The sequence below is a fragment of the Strix aluco genome, chromosome 3 (assembly GCF_031877795.1).
Source record: "Strix aluco isolate bStrAlu1 chromosome 3, bStrAlu1.hap1, whole genome shotgun sequence".
NCBI lineage: Eukaryota > Metazoa > Chordata > Aves > Strigiformes > Strigidae > Strix > Strix aluco.
In genome coordinates, this window is record NC_133933.1 from 65,091,152 (window position 1) to 65,114,123 (window position 22,972).

Below are 22,972 nucleotides of genomic sequence, written 5' to 3' on the forward strand. Positions count from 1 at the left end.
TTTTCTTTTTCTTATGTTTTTAGTTGTTCTGTATTAGTGGGTAGGGCAAGTGGAGGCGGAGATTCTTACATCGTTTAGTACATACAGAAATTTCAGCTCTGAGCTGTAATTCTTTTAAATGTCAGCTATATCATTCTGTAATTTACAACTGATTACAATTCATAATTTTTCAGAAGGATGAACTATGTTGGAAATGTAAAATATTCAAAACTTCAGTGAAGGAAACAAAAATAAGCTGACTATAGCAGTCACTGGATTTTCCTAAAAAAAATCCTATATCTCTGTGTATCTCTCCACACTGAAACAGGACTGAATTTTGTTTTATGAGCTTCTCATGCCTTAATAAAATAGTTATGAGCTTTACAGATTACCTACAGGAATAAATTAAGGAAAGAGGCTTCCTATATTTGTTATAATCAGTGAAAGGAAATGTTGAAGGTCATACAGCATCTATCTCAACAGAGATCACTGCAGATCGTTAGCTAAGAATAGCACTATTTATAATACAGTGCATTTTATGGAAAAGACCTTGAAACATTAATTAATTTAACTAAGATATTCAACCCATATGTAGTTGGTATCACTGTTCCACATAAGGGGAAAGTAATGATGGTTTAGTATCAAGACAAGAGATTGGATCTGAGTTCCCTAGTCAAATCACTGGACATAATATGTCCCAGAACAGCAACAGCTCAAATAATATTTATTCACAGAACAGAAATGCAGCTTACCTTGCAGTGAATTGAAAATTGAGAAGAGGTACAGGAAAGGAAGAGTTAAGGGACCCCAGGCAAAAAAGGCAAAGCCCCATGTCATTCCCAGAAGGAAGGTCAGGCTGACCACACTACGGAGGTTCCTCAGGATCTCTTCCTTCAGGCTCCGATTGGTTCTTTTCCCATTCCTCCCACAGATCTGCACCATCACCACAATAAACATGGCAACATTCAACAGAAACATGATTCCAAAGTAGCCAGCACAAGTCACATAAAAGACAACTTCATTCTTGATCCAGCAGCTGTAAAAAAATACAAAAATATGATCATTTTTTAGATAATGGAGACTATCCTCCAATTATTTATACAACTACAAGGAAAATCAGACTGTCTGATACCACTGATGCAGAACTATATAAAATGGATCCTTTGTCCATTTTCTGTTTACAAATAGGATGAAGCCCCGTGGCATCTTAAGTGACTATGGCCCATAGTATTCGCACATCAGAAATCTGAGGGTTGTCCTGCATTTTAGCTAAAACTAATTAAAAAGGAAACCTGACCTCGGATAGAAGCTGTGGGAACTGCAATCCCATCATGGAAATTCTAGACTCAGTATGAGTAGCTTCACCACTTTCACCTGTGTGAAGCATGGGACACTTTAGTAACAAGAGTGGGCAAATTTGGATCTTCAGTGTCAAAGTCTCAAGTTTGCCACTTGAGCTAAAGAAGAACTCATACATCTCTGGAGAAGAAGCAGGACAGGTAGTCCTTTGAGGTAGCCATTTGTCAGTCAGCCATGTGAGAGATCTAGTTTATTCCTCTAGTAGTAAATGGCTGGAAAGCTTAGCACGATACAATAATAAAAATACAGAATGACATTTTTATTTATTATGATGAAGCTTTGCCAGGCAAGGAACAGAAAACGAGGAAACAGTCATATAAAAATTTTGGCATTTGGAGATTATTATCTGGACATCAAGAGAAGAACATAGAAAGCTACTGAACTACACTGACAAAAAGCTCGTTTATTTACAAAAGAGACTATTTTTATACTACTACTTTCTTTGCTCTTACCTAGAAGATATAGATTTCATTTAAGATAAACCAAAACAGGTATTTTTATTTTATTTTCATGACAAAACTTACGAATTGTTCTTTTCCCAGAGGAGTGTTTGTACCTGGCACTGGGTAATGCAGATTTACCTCCAATTTTTCTTATAGCCTTCTTCGCACTTCAGATTCAAATAAATTACCAGACAGTTTTGTCCACTTTGCTTGTTTAATGTACCTCTTACTTTTCCAAAGCAATCTGACTAATGCTAGGGTGTTTTTTACTGTAAATGCTAAATTGTAAGAGATTAAAAGAAATACTCACAAGTCATCTCCTCCTTGCCCATTAGCATCTTTGCCGTACAACTCCTTGCCATAAACATGACTTGCATTTGTATTAGCACTTGCTAAAACAATTGCTATCACCAGAGCTGGCAAACCTGTAACACAAGAAAGCTTGCAGCTTGCTTTCAAATCTCCTAAAACTCCAAATTCACCATACAAAGCTGAATTATTGATGTCTCCATCCCTATTGCTCTAATACAGAGTATCCTGAGGTAGTTCTATGTCAGAAAACTGCACAGAGAAGGAAACAATTTTTCAAACAACACAGATGTACAAAACTTTTAAAGCACTTAATGGGCATTAATGAATAAGCCTTATAATGTTCTGTAAGGCAGAAAATATTATTTTATATGTGATATGGAAACTAAAGAAAAATAATCTCCCTTAATTACCCAAAGTTAAATTTGCAATTGCACACAGGCTCTCATAATATAGTGAGAAGGAGACTAACAAACAATTACAAAAATGAGATCTAATGGAGGGATGGTATTAGGATTTTTTTTGACAGATGCTAATGTCACTTGATTAGGCTGGGGAACTGGGGAATGTGACCTTGAACCTGTAATTTCTCCACTGCTTCTCTCAACTGTAAATGTCTTCTCTTTTTCTATAGCATTATATATCCTTTACTTAAATGTGTCCCCCCAAAATGAAGCAAACTATGTATTTTTTAATAATAGGGTAAAGGGAATATTTTGGGAAAATAGCTATGCGGAAGAGAACTCTGTGCAGAGAGGTACAGTTCACACAAAAGAAATGTACGTTTCCTGACATGCCTTATTTACATGTCTTATCCTTGCTGTGACAAAACAGATTCAAAGGGGAAGAGGTTAATTTGCTTTTCCGACCACTCAGTCCTTGTCCTCTGCTGAGGTTGGCAAAGAGGATGCTAGTTGCCAATGGAAAGACATCAATTATCAGCTGGACTGAGGCCAGTGCTCTAGCCATGAGGTTAATGGTTTCGTATTGTGTTGTATTATTACAAACACAATATGTGCATTCAGGCAGAAGGCACAGATTCCTGATATAGAAAAAAATGAAGAATAAAAGCCTTACTGCCTGAGCCTCACAGTTACTTTTCAGTATTACATTTTCCATTTCAGTCCCGCTGTGTACACTGCTTAGGGCAGGCAGGATCTCTCTGTGGTTTGAACACTGTGCTGAAGCTCAGGAAATTTTGGTTGTTTCTGATTCTGCCATAGGCTTTGTACTTGTTGGCAAGAAACTTTAAGCTGGATTGAAAGCTTTTTGAAAGTCAGTGCAAAGATCCCCATAGGTTTTGTAGTAACTGCAAGAGTTTCTGAATTCATTTTGTGCCACGGTTCTCTGATATGACACTAACACTTCCTCTCTCCCATTCTGGCCTCTCTGGAAAGTAAGACCAGTTTATCTGGTCTCTCTGCTCCTCCTTGGGCTGTAAGTTGTTCTGGGTGGAGAGTGCCAGTTATGTTGTATTTCACAGAATTTATACAGAGGAACTTGGTGACATGGCTGGCTGCACGCTGGCACTGCCATGGGCTGCAGGGGAAGGAAAACACCACACTGGTTTGATTCTGCTCTGCATTTGTGATAGAGAGCATCATTTCAACATACATGCTATGTAAATATTGCATCTACTGAACTCACCCCAGCCAATGATGCAAAACTTCAGTATGTATCGTCGTATATACGTGTTGAACACTTTCACTAGAGCAATGTACATATGAACAGCTTCTAGTCCCATCCATGTAAAGGTGGCCAAAAGAAAAAAGTGCAGAAGTGCAGCTACAGCTATGCAGAGGCCATCTATGTCAAACGATGCAATCCAACCATCAAGCAAGAAGATGAGGTTAAGAAAGAGCAGGGCTGTGCTCAAATTCATCAGGATTTTAGACGGATAATCTCTTCTCAACTTCCTAATGAGAGAAATACAAGTGTATATGGTTAATTGGCTTCAATCACCCAAGTCACTCACAGCAGCTGGGTTTACCAGTTTACAAAGTAAATAAAAGCACAGGGATTATCTCCTAGCTATAAGCTTTTGTGATGGTAAGGCATAGTGATGTGTACTATCACAGTAGGCTTCTGCTGTCTGTGGTGGGGGAAAGCTACCACTTCCTTGGGTCCTTAATGAGCTAGTTAACTGCCACAATATTTTAGCAACTGATTCATTATTAAAAACCTTTCAAATTAAATATAACACAATGTGTTTTGTACTTTAAATGAAAACTGAAGAACATGAAAGAAAACTGCAAATGCAGCTGACCAGAAGCTCATCTCTGATCATTTTATATGTAAATCTTTGCTTAATTTTTGGAATATGTTGTCCAATGCATGTTGTTTTCTGTTTTGGTTTGGGGTTTTTTTAATACTATCTTAGGAAGACTGAAGATCAAGTCAAGTTTCTTTTTTAACAGATAGACATTGAAATGTATGAACTGAGGGGCAAGCGAACAACTTCTGCCATCTTGGACAAGAACACTACCATAGGTAATGCAATAGGAATGCAATCATTGGAGATATTTAGAACTTGAAAACCCCCTTTTACTCCCCACCCCCCACAACAAACTATCCTTCTTTAGCAGCTGCTCTGTCCTGTCCTGTTACAGGCAGAATGGTTCCTTTGTGTTGACATGACTTGATTTTTCTCTCTTCAGTGTTCACAGAACTGTATCACTTCAAAACTTTTGCATTCCCTTGAGTCACTTTCACATTTCAGTAGGACTGCTGTTGAAATTGTTGTAACACTTCATGATTTATCTTCATTTTATTTCTCTTCCCACTTCTTTCTGAAGGGCTCTAGAATGTAATTGTCCTAGCTGGAAATTTCTCTTTTTATACTTATGATTTGTTATGCCCACACAGGCAAGTTTCATTTTGTTTTTAAGAAAGCCTGGCTGCGGATTTTAAAATAATACATATCTGTTTAGAATCTAGAGGATACTGTACTCCCAAAAGAGAAAATTTTGAGACACATTAGCTCTATTCCCACGCCTGAGCAGCAACACATCAGAAACAGGAGGAAAGTATGAACTTATGTCCCCTTGAAAAAAAATTTCCACTTACAACATTGTGACCATGACTTTGCATTTTTTTTATAACATGGATTTCCCTTCTTAGACAAATAAATGACACCAACCATGTAACTTCATCACATATAGGTACTTCCTTTGTGATGTTTTTCACAGAACTAATACTTACTCAAATGCAATATATGTCAGAAGGGTTGCAGCTGAAAATATAGCAGATATCCCACAGCCTATGTAAGTGATAAAGGTGAGGACCTTGGTATTCTGTGGGTCTATTTGTGTAACGGTTCTCTGAAGGTCCTGTGTGAGAGAGGAGGAAGAGGCATCAGTTATAGCAAACACCTTTTCCATGAGCACAACATTCTTTCTTTGTAATTAGTCAAGCAAAACTCAAAAGCACTTTGGCAATACCACTATAACCCTGACATTAGGGTTCATGTTTACTGAATATACTTAGTCTATAGTTGTTACACCTCTTACTTCCTTCCCATAGCTCTTCAAAACATCATGCTTTAAGTATTATAACTGCTGGGATCAGCAGATAAGACAGAGCCTGGTACTGATCCTTATAATTCAGTACCACAAACTCAAATGTCCTTCTCTGGAAAAATCTCCCCTTTTCAAACTTTTTATTTCCATTACTTATAGACAACTCTCTTCAAGAAGATTTAGGAAAATGTAATTTAAAAGTATTCATACTGAAATGTGCAACATTCTGGGGAGTTTCTGACATCACTTCTTGTTATTAAAAGTTCGTAAGAGTCAATGTAGCTAATCATGTATGGGTGAAACCAAGGGCAAGATACTGCTTTTTGGTTTTATGGTCTGTTTTGACATGCAAACTACAGTTATAAATAGAATTGGTCAGAAAAATAGTGACAAAGACAACATTTAAAAAAAAAATTGGAAACGAAGCAGGAACATTCTGAGGATTTTTTTTCCAGTTTTCTGTCCAACTGTAATTGCCACATAGTACCGTCTGAGAATAAATGCCAGTGTTATTTCCTTTTTTAAGGACAAGAAAAAATGAGAATGTTTGGATCTATATCACTGTGGAGTAAATGTGAGCAAATACTAACACATAATGGTGTCCATTCTACAGTCAGTGTCACTGTTGTCCCTAGCAAAACTATCTAGCAAAAAGAAACCAATAAAATGCTACAAAACTTGACATTCTTCACAGGAAAAGAAAGGAGCAGGTTTTTTTACACCCTGTACCAGCCTTATGTATCACTTTATATATACAAAGGAAAGTGTTATTTGAAAATAATTTAATATCTGAATTAAAGTCAGAAAAGTTTATTAAAAGGGAAAAGTAATTAGAAGGGTCAAAACTGTGTAAAAATCTATTGGAATACAGCCCAAATTCAAAGAACTTGTGCCTTATTTCCTACTGCCAGCAAAGCATTTGGGGAAGAGAAGGGACTCATTGAATATATCCTAAAGAAAGTCCTTTTTTTCTCCCTTCGAGGATAAAAAGTGAAACAAAACCACAATTTAGCTTGCAAAAAAGACAAAAAGCTTGTGGCTTTTTCATATCTACATCTGAGCATGACGTGAAGAGAGCAGCTCTATTAAGAAGGGTCTGGAAGGCCAAAGCTGAAAAAGGCAGCGGATGCAGCTCCCTTGTGTGGTTAAGTCCTATGTGTCACTGCAACAAGTTAAATCAAACCTCCAATACTTCCACTAGGAGCACTGCTGTAATCAGGAGCAAATGTCTTTTCTGCAGGTATGTTTTAGAAGCCAAAGAATATTAAGTTTCAGATGGAAAGAAATGTTTCAGCCCATTTCAGAGCATAAAAAAATCACCAAATGTTAAGAAAAGATAGCAGTATTCCACCTTTTTCACATTGAGATTTTTTTCTCTCAAAAACACTTCACACGTGCAAATTGCTGGAGGCACATGAATGCTAGAGGAATGATGCTCCTGATGCTGAGTGCTCTATATGGTTCACTCTTTCACCTCCCTGATAGCCTATGCTCTACCTGTCTCAGCCATCCAGTCTGGAGACTCTGCTTAAGGCTCTGATAGAGTATGAGTTACACATTTTGTACCAGCCCTCAGTGGGCAGACTTTTTCCAAGAGAAGGCCTGTACTCCAAGGCATCCTCAAAGCTGATGAAAGCCATTTATAAGACAAATATGGGTTTACACATTTCACGAAAGAAAGTATTACCTTATACTTTCTGACATTAGATAAATATAAATCTTGTAAGATTTGCAACCTAAATTTGCAAGGGACAATACAGCCTCTTGAATCTCACGATGAAAAGAAATTATTGTGCTCTCTTGATTTTTCATTTTCATTAGCAGTTTTACTGACTGTAGGACATTTTTCTTAACCTGACTGTTTTCCCTGACAATGATTCTCTCTTTTTTGGTTCTGAAAACAGCACCTCAACTTTTCCTCCTACTTTTTTTTTTCTGCAAACAACTTCTCACTTTCCTGATCTTGAAATTTCAAATCTACCTAGACTTGTTTCTCATTCACTTCCCTCTTGTTACACCCTCCTGTCTTAGCTGCAGGACATTTTTGTCAGATAATATTGTTAAGGGAAATGACAGGGACCCCCTGCACTTTAGGACCTATTAAGATCAGTTTTTTCTGTTTTGCTAGTGGAAGTGTTAGTACTGGGCCTTGGTTTTACAGTCCCTGACTTTGTTTTTTACCCAGCCATGTCCTGGCTTTGAAGTTGGATGTTATAATATGCTATTTATATTTTGATATCGCTCAGAAGTCTCAATTCCAGGTCTTTTGTGGCACAGTATTTTCAAAATTTCAATAATCTTATGGGCACATTTTACTTTTTATTTTATAATATTTGTACTTGTAAAGAACATAGTAATAATGTACTTTCATTACTAACTTTATTCACTACCTCATTCCTGAATCCTTATTACTAGTTGTTTAGTTATGAAAAGGTAACTTTATGACAAAAAGGGGGAAAATGATGTTTTAGTATTAAAAATTGTGTGCAAAAGGAATAACCCAAGTATCAAAAATGAGAGTTGTCTTCACCCAAGACAAAAACTACATTACAGCTGCTAGTACAGGTAACAGTGAACAGTGAGTTTGCCTACCATTAGGACCCCGAAGTGCGTGAGGTGGTTGCATAAGCAAACCGTCTCATTTTCATTGGACTCCACATCCACCTGGCAGCCCGCAGGGTTCCAGCCACCACTGCCACCTGTGGAAATGGAACAGGAGAAACCATACTTTTCAACAAACTCATGTCACCCTCTCTTTTAACAGGTTTCTCACTTCATCTTGTGCAAATGCAGAAGTGCTTTCTCAAATTGGATGAGTGAACAATAAAAACAATCAGGAGAGAAGCAAGTGTCAGATTTCCTAGTTTGTGCAGAGAATCACACCAGATGAGTGTCCCAGTAATGGACTACCAAGCAGAAGCAATAGATGAAGATCTATAATAAAGGTAGGGAGCTTTTTGGTTAATGAGGGATGAATAAGACCTGCTATGTGGATCACACATTAAGACACACCTTAGTTTTACCAAATAATAATATGGTTTTAGAACTTGCTTTTACCACACTGATGTGATGTCTGCACCTGCCTCCCTCCTACTCATATATCCCCAGGCACATGAAAGCATTTATGGCCCAGGAGCAGAGGGTCCCGCCCTTCCTCTCCGCAGCATGTAATGCAGAAGGTCAGAGTGGATAATTCCAACGATCCTCTGTGGCCTTAAGAGAAAACATGAAGTAAACTATCCCCTACTCACCCCACTTGAAAAGGCCATTCTGAAAAATAAGTAGAAAGATTTTATTTTTAAAAATTAAATGTTAAAAAGTAAAATTTGTATTTCTGATTACTTCTCCTTTCATTTTTCCCTACTAAAATATGAACTAATATTGTGAAACAGTTCATATTCTCTGAACTCTTAAGGACATTTTTGCACAACTCCAGGCAAAATCCAGCAAATTATCTGACTAGCTCTATAATTTTACCTCAAATTCAAGACAGAATCTCTCAAAAGACTGTGAAGATGTTCCAAAACCACTTAAACACCCCCACCCCCACCCCCCCACCCCTACTCAAGCAGCCACTGAGAACAGTTTCCTCCCTGTGTGTTTCTCCTTTAATGTGCTTCTTAAGTTTAGCTTCCTAACTAGTTTTGGTTTTGGTTTGGTTTTTTGGTTTGTTGTTTTTTTTTTTTTTTTTTTTTTTTTTGTTTTTGTTTTTTTTTTTTTTTCTAATTTTTATCCTTCTGCATTCTCCTTAGTTCTTCTGTCTGAATTTACTGCTTTCAAGTACAACTTTGGATGGTAAATTTTATTTCTTGTAAGACTCTCTGTAATAAATCCCTCCACCTGAATTCCTACTGCTAAGGACAGTTACTTCTTTGCTCCATCTGTTTCACTGAAAGGAAGAATAACATCTCAGTAGTGATCTCTAAAATAGAAGGATCTGGAAAGTCATCCCAGAGAATGACTTTTTCTATTCAAAGGATGAAGAGCCTGAGTACAGCATCACACATGGGTTAGGCAGTAGCAATGAAGGATGGGCTAAAATGCTGCCTTGTTAATGTGTGTCTCCATACAGGACCTCATCATGCTGACTGTTATCAATTTACAAGGTGGATAAAGTTTGCGTAATGTAGTTCCTAACCTTCCATGGAAGAAAAAACAGCTTAAGATTTGTAACAGGCATGATCTCACAATTTAATAACCCAACATTTTAAAAACGACCAGTTAAAAGTATGGTTAAGAACCATTCATGTCTCTGAGCAACATTACTATTTAATTTGCACATACAGACAGATCAGTGAAAAAACGTTATCAGATACAGAAAAGTAGAGAAACTTAATTTACAAATTTAAAATGTTAAAAAAATTTACATAAAAAGACTTCTAAAAAGAATATTTAACATCTGCTGTTACAAGCAACTGTACTAACCAGAAGAAACTAATATAGTCTAAAGACTTCATGTAATTCTGCAAGGATTAAGAAGCAAAATGGCCAAGACTGTGACATTTTAAATTTTAAGATTTTAAAACTTAGACACATTTATTCCCCCACATAAAAGAATTACAGTCTTTCTAAACTTACCATTTTTGTTCATATCCCAGAAGACACAGGTAGGCTTAGGATCTTCCTAAGAACACATGCAAAAGTACACTTTGTATACTTCTTCAGATGTAAATCTCATCAACATATACATTTACAACAGATGTTTTACTACATATCTTTCCATTTAATAAGCAGAGAATATATATATTTTGGATTGCTGAAATTTTGTCTACTGTCAAATTAGAACTTTGCTAGAAAGACAGATCTGCTCAGATTAAATTCTAGAGCACTGTTCCTCTGCAGCATTCCTTTTCCATGTCCTCAGAATAATGAAGTTTTATTGTCTCACTAAAGTTGTCCACGAGTATGATGTCTTTACAGAGTCTAAATACTTTTTACTGTTCACTTCCTTAGGGCTTCCCAGTGAATCCTCTATAAAACTGGCCTGGAAAATGTGCAAAGGCCTGCTGAAGTGGAGATTGTTTTGCCTAGCCTTAAAATAATCATTATAATGAAATGCAAGACGAAGTTAATTGAAATGTGAAAATTACAAACCAGATTTTCATTACAATTTCATAAACAATTCACTTAGGTATTGCATTTTAACATCTTCTTTCTTAACTTCTCTAGCGCTATTGTCTCTTTTGGAGTAGCTACTGACAACATGTTTGAGAACAGTCAAGCTCACACGTTTTTTAACTGAAACAGTATGTGCCAAAAGGTTGCATTTGGTCTGTATTGCCCTAAATTAATTGTAGTCATCTTTTAACAACGTGGTTCTGTCCATTCTTCCTTTGCAGAAAACCACATAATAACAAAATAACTTGGAGAACTATTAACAAAGTAATTCATGTTTGATCAAAAAATTTAAGTCATTCTAAAGTTCTAGTGTAATAATATCATGCCTCTGGTCACTGGTCACGAACACGGTCATGAACAGAGGTTTTGCTTATAGTTATTGGCACAGAAATTGCCTCTAAGTGGCAGAATCAAACAGCCTTTCAGATAAATGATAGATAATAAATGGAGTAGGAATGTGTAAGGATGGGAGAGATTATTTGTTTTAACTTTTTGCTTACTTGCTTTTGTTCTAGAGTTTTTATTTCCATTTGAGTTTTATGTCCTTACTGAAAATCCATCCAGACCAATCAGGCTATATGCTTGGCCTTTACTATATATAATCTGCATTCCTGTTCCTCTGAATAACCAGTCTTATTTTACCTGAATTTTGGTATGCTTAATCGTAACCTTCACGTAGTCCTGAAGATCCTGAATGGTTATGTTTCCAATACTGCATGCCACCACAAAACTGGTCAAATTGGCAGGATTTTCTGCATCCTTTGAAAGAGGCAGAAAAATATAATAAATGCTTACACAGCACATAACATAAAAGCCAGAGTACACAGTTTCATTTTTGCAGCGTGCCAGAATAAATAAGTTGTCAGCATTTCTACACTTTTGATCACGTAATGTAAGAACATTATGTTTATAAAATCAAATCATGGGTTTGCCTCATGGAAGTTTCCCTGTTTTCCTCACAGTCATAATCATATATAGGCACAATTATAGAGAGAGGTTAGAAGGCATAAATTCCCCTTTTAATCATTATGTCTGATGCCAACAAAATTATAACTCAAACAATGTAGCAGATAACAACCCATGATATGATTAGCTCATTTCCCTAAATAAGAATAAACTAGCTTTCTTATCTTATTGTTGACGCTATCCTTTTTAGTAGATGCAAAATTTTTGGAGAATAACCTGTTTTCTGTGTATAGTTGCTAAATCATCCTCCATCTTACAATGAATGACTAAGAAGTAGTAAACGAATTCAAAGCAATATTACATACTGTAGGAGATAATATTTTCTACAAGGTCTTATTTGATGGGAATTTAAATAGACGACTGATGTTGTCACTGAGCAATGCCATTTCTGACCTGCAGTAAAAAAGTACCAGGTTGAGAATTTTCAAAAAAAAGTTTTCCTTGGAAACTGATGATTTATTAAAATGGAAGTGCTTTGGAAATACTATTTTCTTTTGATGAGCTTCCACTGAAACCTGCATAGTTACATGCCTGGTTGGCCTTATGGGAAGCTTGGTCACTGCCTGTGGCAGATCTTAGGTCAAATAAAATCTACTGGTACTCACTTTCCCCCAAACAATCTGGACGGCCAAACTCCTGAACGCCCCTGATTCCTTCAGTCTAGGGGTTTTGTTAGCCTGACAAGATGTCAGCTATCAGCTCAGGACGGAGCTCATCAGATCCCACCACTCATGAGAGACAGAACAGCTGCAGTTATTAAGTGCATATTATCCCAAGAAGTATATTTCATTTCTTAAGAACCATATCCAAGAGTTTTCAAACACAGTATTTCAGACTATACTGTAGCCTTATGACATGATTTCCTAAAAATTTTAAAATTCCAGAGGAATGAAAATGCAGTTTTCTAGACAGTTCTTGAGCATTCAGACTAGAGAAAACCTCTTGGCTGCCACCTAAATTTCAACATCTGACAAAATCTATGGAAGCCTTTGGAGAAATTTCTATGGGTTTTACTGGATTTTGTCTCTAACAGATAACAAATCTAGCAATAAATATCAGATGGCCTCTTTAGGGAAGGCAATTTAATGTATTCTTACTTGTCCTTAGAAAGGAATAGAAATAATGTGTGCATTAAAGTAAAATACAGATAACCACATATTTAGCTATGAGGCTGCACTCATATAAAGTTAGGGGTAAGCTTTTAGCCAATAAAATATACAGAGGTACAAAGTAAAGTAATGCTTTAAAAACTAAATGACATAAATCCGGTCTAGTCTAGAAAATCACTACAATTCACATATTTATCATACTTGCACATTATTTTCATGGCCTCAGAACTCATGAGGATGATCCTTCCAACCTAACTTTAGACATGTAAAAAGAAGATGTCTAGAACTGAAGTAGCAATTCTAGCGTTTCTTAATATAGTCAATGAAAGGAAACGGGCATATACAGGGCATAATCCATCTTATCTATTCTATACACCTAGGTTAAATACAGGTTGCCTAAAAATAAGTGTCCATTTTAGAGACTTTAGGTACCCTGCCTAGACTCCAGCTGCTACTACAGAAGATCTCACATCTCTTACATCTGACACAGAGGTGACATCAATTGTCACATCTGTTGGCCAGTACTACCTTTGTACCTTGGGGTGTCTCAAATTGCACTATGGTCCTTTCACAGAATTGTCTAGGTTGGAAAACACCTTGAAGATCATCCAGTCCAACCCTTGACCTAACACTGACAGTTCCCAACTACACCATATCCCTAAGCTCTGTCAACCCTACTCTTTAACACCTCCAGGGATGGGGACTCCACCACCTCCCTGGGCAGACCATTCCAACGCCTAACCACCCGTTCTGTAAAGAAATGCTTCCTAATATGTAGTCTAAACCTTCCCTGGTGCAACTTGAGGCCATTACCTCTTGTCCTATCACTTGTTACTTGGTTAAAGAGACTCGTCCCCAGCTCTCTGCAACCTCCTTTCAGGTAGCTGTAGAGGGCGATGAGGTCTCCCCTCAGCCTCCTCCTCTCCAGACTAAACAACCCCAGTTCCCTCAGCCGCTCCTCTTACGACATGTGCTCCAGACCCTTCACCAGCTTCGTTGCCCTTCTCTGGACACGCTCGAGTAATTCAATGTGCTTTTTGTAGTGAGGGGCCCAAAACTGAACACAGTAATCGAGGTGCGGCCTCACCAGCGCCGAGTACAGGGGTAAGATCCCTTCCCTGTCCCTGCTGGCCACGCTATTTCTGATGCAAGCCAGGATACCATTGGCCTTCTTGGCCACCTGGGCACACTGCTGGCTCATGTTCAGCCGGCTGTCAATCAACACCCCCAGGTCCCTCTCTGACTGGCAGCTCTCCAGCCACTCCTCCCCAAGCCTGTAGCGCTGCTGGGGGTTGTTGTGGCCCAAGTGCAGCACCCGGCATTTGGCCTTATTGAAACTCCTACAGTTGGCCTTAGCCCATCGCTCCAGCCTGTCCAGATCTCTCTGCAGAGCCTCCCTACCCTCGAGCAGACCAACACTCCCACCCAACTTGGTGTCGTCTGCAAACTTACTGACGGTGCATTCGATCCCCTCGTCTAGATCATCAATAAAGATGTTAAACAGGAGTGGCCCCAAAACCGAGCCCTGAGGGATACCACTCGTGACTGGCCGCCAACCGGATTTAACTCCGTCTTTGGGGAACTGGAGCCTAGTCTTGCACTAGGATCAGATATATTACATCTCAACGATGTCCATTCTTTTCCTGACTGGCTTTGAAAGCAACTTATAGACAACAGTTCAGGCATAGGTATGTACATTGAACACACCTGCCTTTGGTGAGATGAATCCCACCCTGAATAGAAGACTATAAGAAAAAGTGATGTAAGCTAAGTAATGTAATCATCCGATTTTAATGAATGACACGGTAAAACCTACTAGCATTCTCTCAGTTGCACTAAAAAAAACCCCTCCAGTGCTATAAAGTATGATGTTTCACTGTTATGTTGAATGCTTATAAGAAATACAGCTAATAGCATTGGGGTTTATCTTTGTAATTGCAATTGGAATAAATATATTTATGAAATACTTTTATACTAATGGATAAAGTTATTGGGTTTGAGATGGCATGTGTAACGATTTATTTTTAGGCTTTATTGTTAGCCTTTATTTATTTTAGACTTACTTTATTTTTAGACTTACTAGAATGTGAGTTTTACACATCTTTAATTAATTGTGTTGAACATGTCACCCACGAATAGTTTGAAAAACACACAAAAAAATGGAAGGAATTTTAGGTGCAAATTTAGATGCAAATTCTCCTGGTTTTGCTTTTCAATGACTTATTAAGTATCCCTTAGAAACACATTATAGCACCATTAAAGGATGCATTCTGACTTTATTTGATTTTATGCCATTATGACAAGCCTACATCTGTATTCTTCTGGTTTCTTTATTAAATATATCCATCCTGTTTTTCTCAAAAGCAGGCTTAAAATGAATACTATTTTAAATAGTTAAAGATACTTTGGGCTATTTTTCAGAAGGCAACTGAGGGTCATGGGTATTTTCTTGCCTAGATTATCTGAAGAATCTGGATACACTGCCAATAAAAACGGTAATATAGGGACAATACAATACTACAGAGTTCTGCGGATGCACAAGAGCCAAAGGTCACCTGAAATACTAATGGGAAAACAAACTCAAGTCTTCTGAGGCTCAGTCTACAGTTCACTACAAAATGTTTCCTTCTTAATTAACTCACTTTTTTTCAAAATAGGTATGGTTTTGGTTGTTTTTTCCAAGCTGTGAAATCTTTCTAATTTTTTTGGCACCTACCATGCAGGAACTATTTATAATTACCATGTGATGGGACCCAAAGGAGAAAAAATCAAATCTACCTGAGTCCCTTTAGTTTTCAGATACAAGCATTGTTGTCCTTATTCCATATTAGAATACGGTATGCTTATGAGAACACAGAGATGAAAAGAAGAATAGTATGTGCAGAAACAAATGTTCTCTGGCTGATGACCATCAGACCAGAGTTTCCAACTGAATATAAGTAGGCAGCTGGATATGAGTGCCAACCAACTCTTTTAAGGAAAAGAGAAAGAATATATACATACTTGGCAGTGTTATAGGCCAAATTCCCTTTTGATAGAAAAGAACCTGACTCCACTGAACATTAAGGACCTATAGTTATGCATTTTAACAGGAGTTATGCCCTTGAAGAAGCCTTGCTACTTTACTCTGATTATAAGCAGCTGGGATATAGTTTTCCATAGATTATCCTGAGAAAAAATTTATCTCACATGACAGGAATTTGCAGTCAAATCACTGACTTTAATTCAACTTGGGCCCTTCAACTATTTTGTCTGAACATAACACTGTCTTTAGTGTCTACATCTGCTATCACCTTCCTTTTCCTATAACTCACGAGGTACTGTGAAATGATTACACTACAGGAAACTTTTAGCAGCTGGCTTTGATTCACCCTAACTGAAATTACTTCAAACACATTAAAGTTTACCTGAAAAAGACCGTTTTTATTGAAGAAAGTAAATTGAGCCCTGGATATAACTTCAAACTCATCTTGACTTAAATTCTTCAGTAAACTTGGTGGCAGAACAACAGAAGCGAAGGCATTTGTCTGATCCTTGTCAAAATCTATCTGTGAAATAAAATCAACAGAAGAACATGTTCAAACAAAACCAAACCATCCATTGTCCACAACTGCGTTCACACCCTTACACAAACATATCTAAACATGGGACTAGAACCAATCAACACTAATATGACCTGTACCTATGTAAAAGTTGATGCAATAAATAAAAAAAAAGGCTTAGGAGGTTTTGCCACCCTTCCAGCATGAGATCAGCCTTTTGCTACAAAACGGTATTAGATAAAACAAACAAACAAACTCCTCCACTGCTATAATGATAATTTGGAAATAATGAAATGGAAATAATGGCAGTCATAGTAATTTTCAGTAACCTTCAAGATACTTTTCCTCATACCAGACAATGTTAAGAACTGAAAAATATGCTCTGAATCCTTCTTTCTTGAATTGTATTATTTGGCTTGATCTACACATCTAATTCTCTTATGAGCTTTTCTAGTTTCTCTGTTACAGAAGAGAGATTTAAAAATGATTAGTGTCACCTCTCTGTACTTATCATGCTAAATAGCACAAAAAAGACACTTTCTGCCATCAATAGAAGCTTAATCTATACTGTCAATGTGTCAAACAGCTGAAAGCCCTCTATGGCACTGGGATGTAACAAATGAGCAGGAAATAAATGAGGATGAAAACATGCATTTCATTAGCTACCAGGCAGCAATTCTATGATCGCATGCTCTCCCACCATGGCATACTGAAAGTGTGCCACCCTACCCATCAAAGGAAGGGGAGCAAATCATCTCACAGTGGCTCTATAGTAAAAGCATTTAAGAATTTTACTGTGAGATAAGGAAACTCACACTCCTGGCTTTTCCAGAGGCAACTTGGTCATGTATTTATGCCTCTCATGATCAGTCGCATGATTCTGAAAGCACCATTAGCTAATAGAAAGTTAAAAGCCATAGGCTACTGATAGATTTATTTAATTTCTAAATTTTCACTGATTTACTGTGAATAACAGGCACCCTTGGAAATTAGTAAGCAGTGGTTCATAAATAACTCCTGACAGGGCTAAATGCAGTTGAATAAAAGGTTTCCAAAGGATAATTCTGCCACATTAAACAGAAAGCGCGAGCATTATAAAGACATCCCATTACTATTGTCTGCAAATAGAGTGGAAGAGGCTTCTATAAAGAAGTATGGATATATTACAGGAACAATTTAATAATATGAATCACCGAAACCTAACTTAGTGAAAGGTTTGGCAAGAAACAAAGACACAGGGGACTGAAATAGAATCTTTCCACATTGCCACGGATACATTTGCTTGATATGTACTTTAAGAAAAAAATATGAAATAAAATCTGGAAACATTCTGACATACAGCTTGAAGAGTTTAATGCTCCCTGATGAGCCTGGGATAGATCATCACATCATTGGTGAAAAACCTGGGCTTTCACAAGGGAATCTCCCTCCAGCAGGGATAGCAAGTATCTTTCCTGACAGACATGGAAAATATAAATGGTGACCACAGCTGCTGCAGACTTTTCTGGTAGGAAGGATGCTAAGAATTCTCAATCAGCTGTTGGAAATGTGAAAGTCTGAGAATAAACTCATGTTCCAATAGGAACATTATAAATAATTTGACGGAGTTTGGATTTTATGATTATTTAGACAGTGCTATAACAAATGATTCCAGAGCAAGAAAATTCCTGGATGTCCTCAAGCCACAGATGGTAATTCTTATTATACATGCGAACATCCCAAACCTGGCTTCAGAATTTTTCCTTTCCTCTTTCCATAAATACAGGATGAAATCTGGAGGAGAGATGTTCCTTTGATAACAATCAAAGAACAATCAGCTCTTGAGTTTCACTAATAAGAGAGCTAAACAAAAGTAGATTTACAATCATCAAAAATTTCTAATAAAGTTCATTCAAAGAAATTTTAGCCAAAATGTCTATGAATATAGATATGTGAAAACTCAATTACATTAAATCAATTTGTATCTATTTAAACCAGCATTTGAGTTTTGATCCAAAGTCTATATACACAGCATGTAAAAGGCCTGCAGCCTATTATATTACTACTACTTTCTCTAGCACTGTCTTCATTGCTGTTTTTGATTTTTACAGTATATAGTACTTTATAAAATGATCTGACATTTATTAGGATTGTTGTCTTGACAATTTGCAGCAGGAATTAATTTGGTTCCGTAAGATGCTTCTACTCTAGTGATTAGTCTTTAACTGCTTTCATAATGCCACGTTTTGTTTGAATTCACTTTTGGTTCCTGTGGCTCAAATGAGAGTAGATTTTTTTCATTTTTCTGTTGAGTCTTTTCTGTGTGTTTCTCCCAGTAAGGCTCACTGTATTTGAATGTTTAGACTCCCAGGAAACTGAGATTACATTACCTTTGTCACAGACTTCTTATATAACTGTGAAAAAAAAAATACATTGCACTACATTTTTAAAAGCATTTAGGTGCCATAAGATGCATACAGGCATATAGTGAAATTTAATAAGTCTGGGCACCTCATTGCTACTGATTTGAAGAAAACCTATGGAAAATCCCAATAGGTGCTCATGTGCATCTCAAATGCTATTTCATAGCTTTGACATGTTTGAGCTTTTCTATTTGTGAAAAAAGAAGAAAAAAAAATTTTGAGGTGATGACAAGTATCTTAACTGTAGCAGACTGTCTAGATACTGTAGCACTGGAGATCACTCTGCATTTTGAATGATATGTTTCTCCTTTATTTTTCATGTCTAGGCTAATCAACCTCCACATGAATGTCTTGAACTGCCTTGCACATCCCAAACAGCACAAGCTCATCAACCTATGTGTGGACAACTGGATCAGCCTTAGGTGTCAGAAGCAGGTGTTTAAACTATACTGGAAGGTTGAAGACCTACTGTATCTGCAGAAATCTACATGTAGATGCCTACATTTAGATGTCTTATTCTAAAGCTGAAGTGCATCAATGGAGTTGTTAGCTAGTGTACGATGGGTAATACAGCAGACTATTAAAGACTATTTTCCCTTTTCATTAGTAAAAAAAAAAAAAACAAACTAAAAAGATAAAGTCTGGTCTGGATTTGTTAGCAAATTACTTTTCATCTGTATGGAACATGTGAGTTTATCTGGGTTTCCTGTCACTCAAGGAAATACTACATTAATCAGTTTGGATGATTGCAGGAAAAAGGAAGTAGAAAGTAGGGGGAGAATTGGGAGTTGTAAGTGGTTTTATAGGAACCACAGTAAACACACTTGGAACAACAGGCACATTTCACGTTCAAATACAACTGCTTGTTCCATACCTGGAAATCAGATGCATTATTCTGTGGACTGACACTGAAAGAACCACCTTTGAATGAAGTTGAGTTTATAGAAGACACTCCAAGTGCGAGGTTTCGTGTTGAAATACTCATGGATGGTCCAGTGAACTGGATCTTTAAAGCCAAGGCATCAATAGTTTTTAGAGCTCTAAAAACAGAAATAAATTATTCTAAAAACTGAATACAGAAAAAGACTCAACTGTGCTCTGCATGCTCTCCACATTTAAGATGATCCTCTTACTATTGACTATGTTTCTGTTACCCATCTGTGTACTCACAAGGAGAATGTCAGGCTGTAAATTTATGCATCTCTGTTGAAAACAAAAGCTTTCGATTGACAGAAACTATCTGACTACATATCACTGGTCCTGAAAGAATTTTCCAACAATACTTAGACCTGTGCCACATTATGTATCAGGAGACTTATCTTCCATACAAATACTTAATCTTTGTCATGCACATAAATTTTAGTACAAGAAGACATATCTGTATATCTAATTTGGAAAATTATTTTTGATGAAAATCGGAAAAGCTTGATTTTTGTACTGCAATTATTTGTCTATATATGGAAGGATGAACCTTTCCAACCTTGCAGGTTGCTCTCAAATGCTTGTCTCAAATGCAGAAATACTTACTCTGAAGATGATGCTGCCAATACACTGTCTGAACTGGTTAGAATATTGGAAAAAATTGTCACCACAGTAGAACCCAGAGATTCATCAATTTCTTCATCATTCACAATTTTTTTGAGCTTTTGCACAACATCATTTACTTTGTCTGAGGTTAGTTGCTGCCCTTCACCAGTGAGATTCAGAAGCTGATTGGCTATATCAGCTGCATTTTCTGTAAGTATACATGTAAAAAGAAGTAAAAAGAGAAAATAATGCATACCAGTCCTGAAGTAATTCAGAAATACAAATTTTTATCCTCATTGTTGAAAGCTAGAGCATGTTCTGTGGTACATGTAATGAACATAGATTTTATAATTTTATTGAATTTATAATTGTATGAAAAAGTATATAGAATCTGCTGATTATTATATACTGTTCTCATTGGCCATGTTTTTATTTTTCTTAATTTGATTTGAGTTTGTAAATAAGAACTATTATTGAAAGGGCTGATTGAAAGAGAAGAAGGGGAAATAAGGAATAAAAGGTGTATTTTATCTTTTTTTTTTTTTTCCTTTCCTTATGCTATCCTTTCTTCACTCTTGAAGTGAAAAAAATGCATCCCAAGTCACTATTACTGACAAAGTATCCACTCTTTTAAGCTCTGGGGAGAAAGTCTGACCGCACTGCAAATGTTTCAGTTCCTTCAGAGGATTGTACTCTTACTCAGAGGGTTGGCAAGCTCAACACACAAGCAAGTTTCATGAGAAGAATCTTCCTGGTAATAAAGTTTGATAGCATGTCCAATGGCACAAGATTAATGTAAATCACATGTTAAACTGTAAGTTTGATGCCACCTGGATAGAAAACTAATGCAAACACTAACATTTTACAATATCAAAATATTTGAGAGTTTTTGGAATTCGCAAATAAGATTCTGAAAGATCAGCCTTCTTTAGTGTGCAATTGGCTGTGGTTTTTTAATATTGTGTTTTATAATATACCTTTTGCTACATTTACTATAGAATGTTCATTTTACATGAAACGATGTTTTCATATAGCCTGACTGCAAGTCCTCAGTGAATGAATTTACGTAGCCAGGCTCTCTAGGACCCCTTTATCAGCAGAGAAAGAAAAAGAGGCTTCTCCAAGAAAGCAATTCAGAACAGGAGCTTACTGTAGGTGCTCTGAATTACTTATGAGAGTATCATTCTCTTCACTAGCTCTGGCACTAAAAAAAAGGGGTCATAAAATGTTTGTCTATTTATTTTATTGCTCCTTTAAGGCCAGAATGACATCAAGGGGCATTTTGCAAACAGAATAAATCTGAAAATGTCTGATCGTAAGCCCAGTGAAGAGAGTGGGAGTCTTTCCACTGGCACCTACAGGCGTTGGAAACATTTAAAAATTTGTCTGAACCTGAATATCAAACTAAGGCAAGCTACCACCTGCCCCTATTCTTGCTTAAATTACCTGAAGAGTTTGATTTATTTCATTAATTGGTATCCAGAACTTTTCATGGGTGGGCTGAATTCAACTTGGTGCACTTCCCCAGAGTTTCAATATTTACTTTGCAGTGATTTTTTAGAAAGATTTTAAACAACTTAGCATAAAGGAGGAAGATATTCTTCCTTAAAGTAACTTCCTTATAGTAAGCAGTAATCAAAGTCTACGAAACTATTCCTTTAGCCAAAGGCCAACATCAATATACCCACCTGTGCAATTTCTAAGATCAGGCTGGCCCCAGTAAGATGTATAATTCTGCAGACCCAAATAGCTAAGGAGGAAAAATGACAAAATTCACATGAATACAACAGCAGAATTATGTAAATACCCAGATACGGCTCCAAAATTAAACACACTTTTTCCTCAGTTTTCTCATAGCTTGACAAAGGCAGGATGGAGAATGGGAAAAAGCTATCCTTTCACTCAGCGTGTGACAGAATAAAGTTACTCCACAGTTGATCACCTTTATTATAACAGCACACTGGCAGGTAACCTTCTACTGTGGGATGCACAGGACTAGAAGAGACCATTAGAAGAGCTTCTTCTCTCAAAATACACCCCACCTGCACTCCATATTGGCAAAAGCTAGTGGAGGCAGAGGCAAGGAGAGCATAGCACAGTGCAGAACACAGTAATTTTTTTTATCAGAAGTGCTGTACACGGACAATCAGTGGTATTGTGTAGCCCACAAATGAACAATAAAGATAAGCAATACTGGGGCAGAAAAGGCCAGAGGCCTTAATTTTTAATGATTCTGAGGCTCTGACATAAAAACAGTTTGACTTCTGCACTACTCACTCTACAACAAAAGTTGGTCAATCAGAATCCAGCAGTTCTTGTACAAGATTAAGAGGCTGAGGAAGTGAGTTAGTTAAATATAATGCTGGTTGCTTTCCTGTTTGGCACAGAACCTCAAAGCTGATTCATATCCATGTTGCCATATTGTTTTCAAAAACTAAAAGATCTGGTCTTCTCAGAACATGTTCCAGATGCAATGTGGGAAGATAAGACTACTATATTGCATTTAATGGTGATCATCCTAAATACTGAAGAAATTAATTAATGTTGCATCATCATAGCCATGTTCAAGGCACTCAAAAGAGATCAAAGCTGTATTGTTTTGCTAATATATCAAAGGAAGTAATAATATTTCCATTTCACAAATGGGAAATAGAGATACAGTGTCTAAATCTTTTGTAGATGTTCACAAAGAAAGCCTAC

At 36.9% G+C, this 22,972-nt stretch overlaps 1 protein-coding gene across 2 annotated transcripts in view; it reads right to left on the reverse strand.

Moving 5' to 3' along the window:
* The window catches only part of ADGRG6 (adhesion G protein-coupled receptor G6), a 113,721-nt gene that overhangs the window by 13,284 nt on the left and 77,465 nt on the right, over positions 1-22,972 (reverse strand). For both annotated transcript variants that reach the window (XM_074818914.1, XM_074818913.1), the window contains 11 exons: positions 21,961-22,022; positions 20,273-20,480; positions 19,620-19,785; positions 16,209-16,349; positions 11,369-11,485; positions 10,187-10,232; positions 8,201-8,307; positions 5,292-5,419; positions 3,738-4,006; positions 2,092-2,206; positions 732-1,015 (listed from right to left, as the gene is read on the reverse strand). In XM_074818914.1, the coding sequence (XP_074675015.1) occupies positions 732-1,015; positions 2,092-2,206; positions 3,738-4,006; positions 5,292-5,419; positions 8,201-8,307; positions 10,187-10,232; positions 11,369-11,485; positions 16,209-16,349; positions 19,620-19,785; positions 20,273-20,480; positions 21,961-22,022 (1,643 nt within the window). The remainder of the gene's footprint in view (positions 1-731; positions 1,016-2,091; positions 2,207-3,737; positions 4,007-5,291; positions 5,420-8,200; positions 8,308-10,186; positions 10,233-11,368; positions 11,486-16,208; positions 16,350-19,619; positions 19,786-20,272; positions 20,481-21,960; positions 22,023-22,972) is intronic.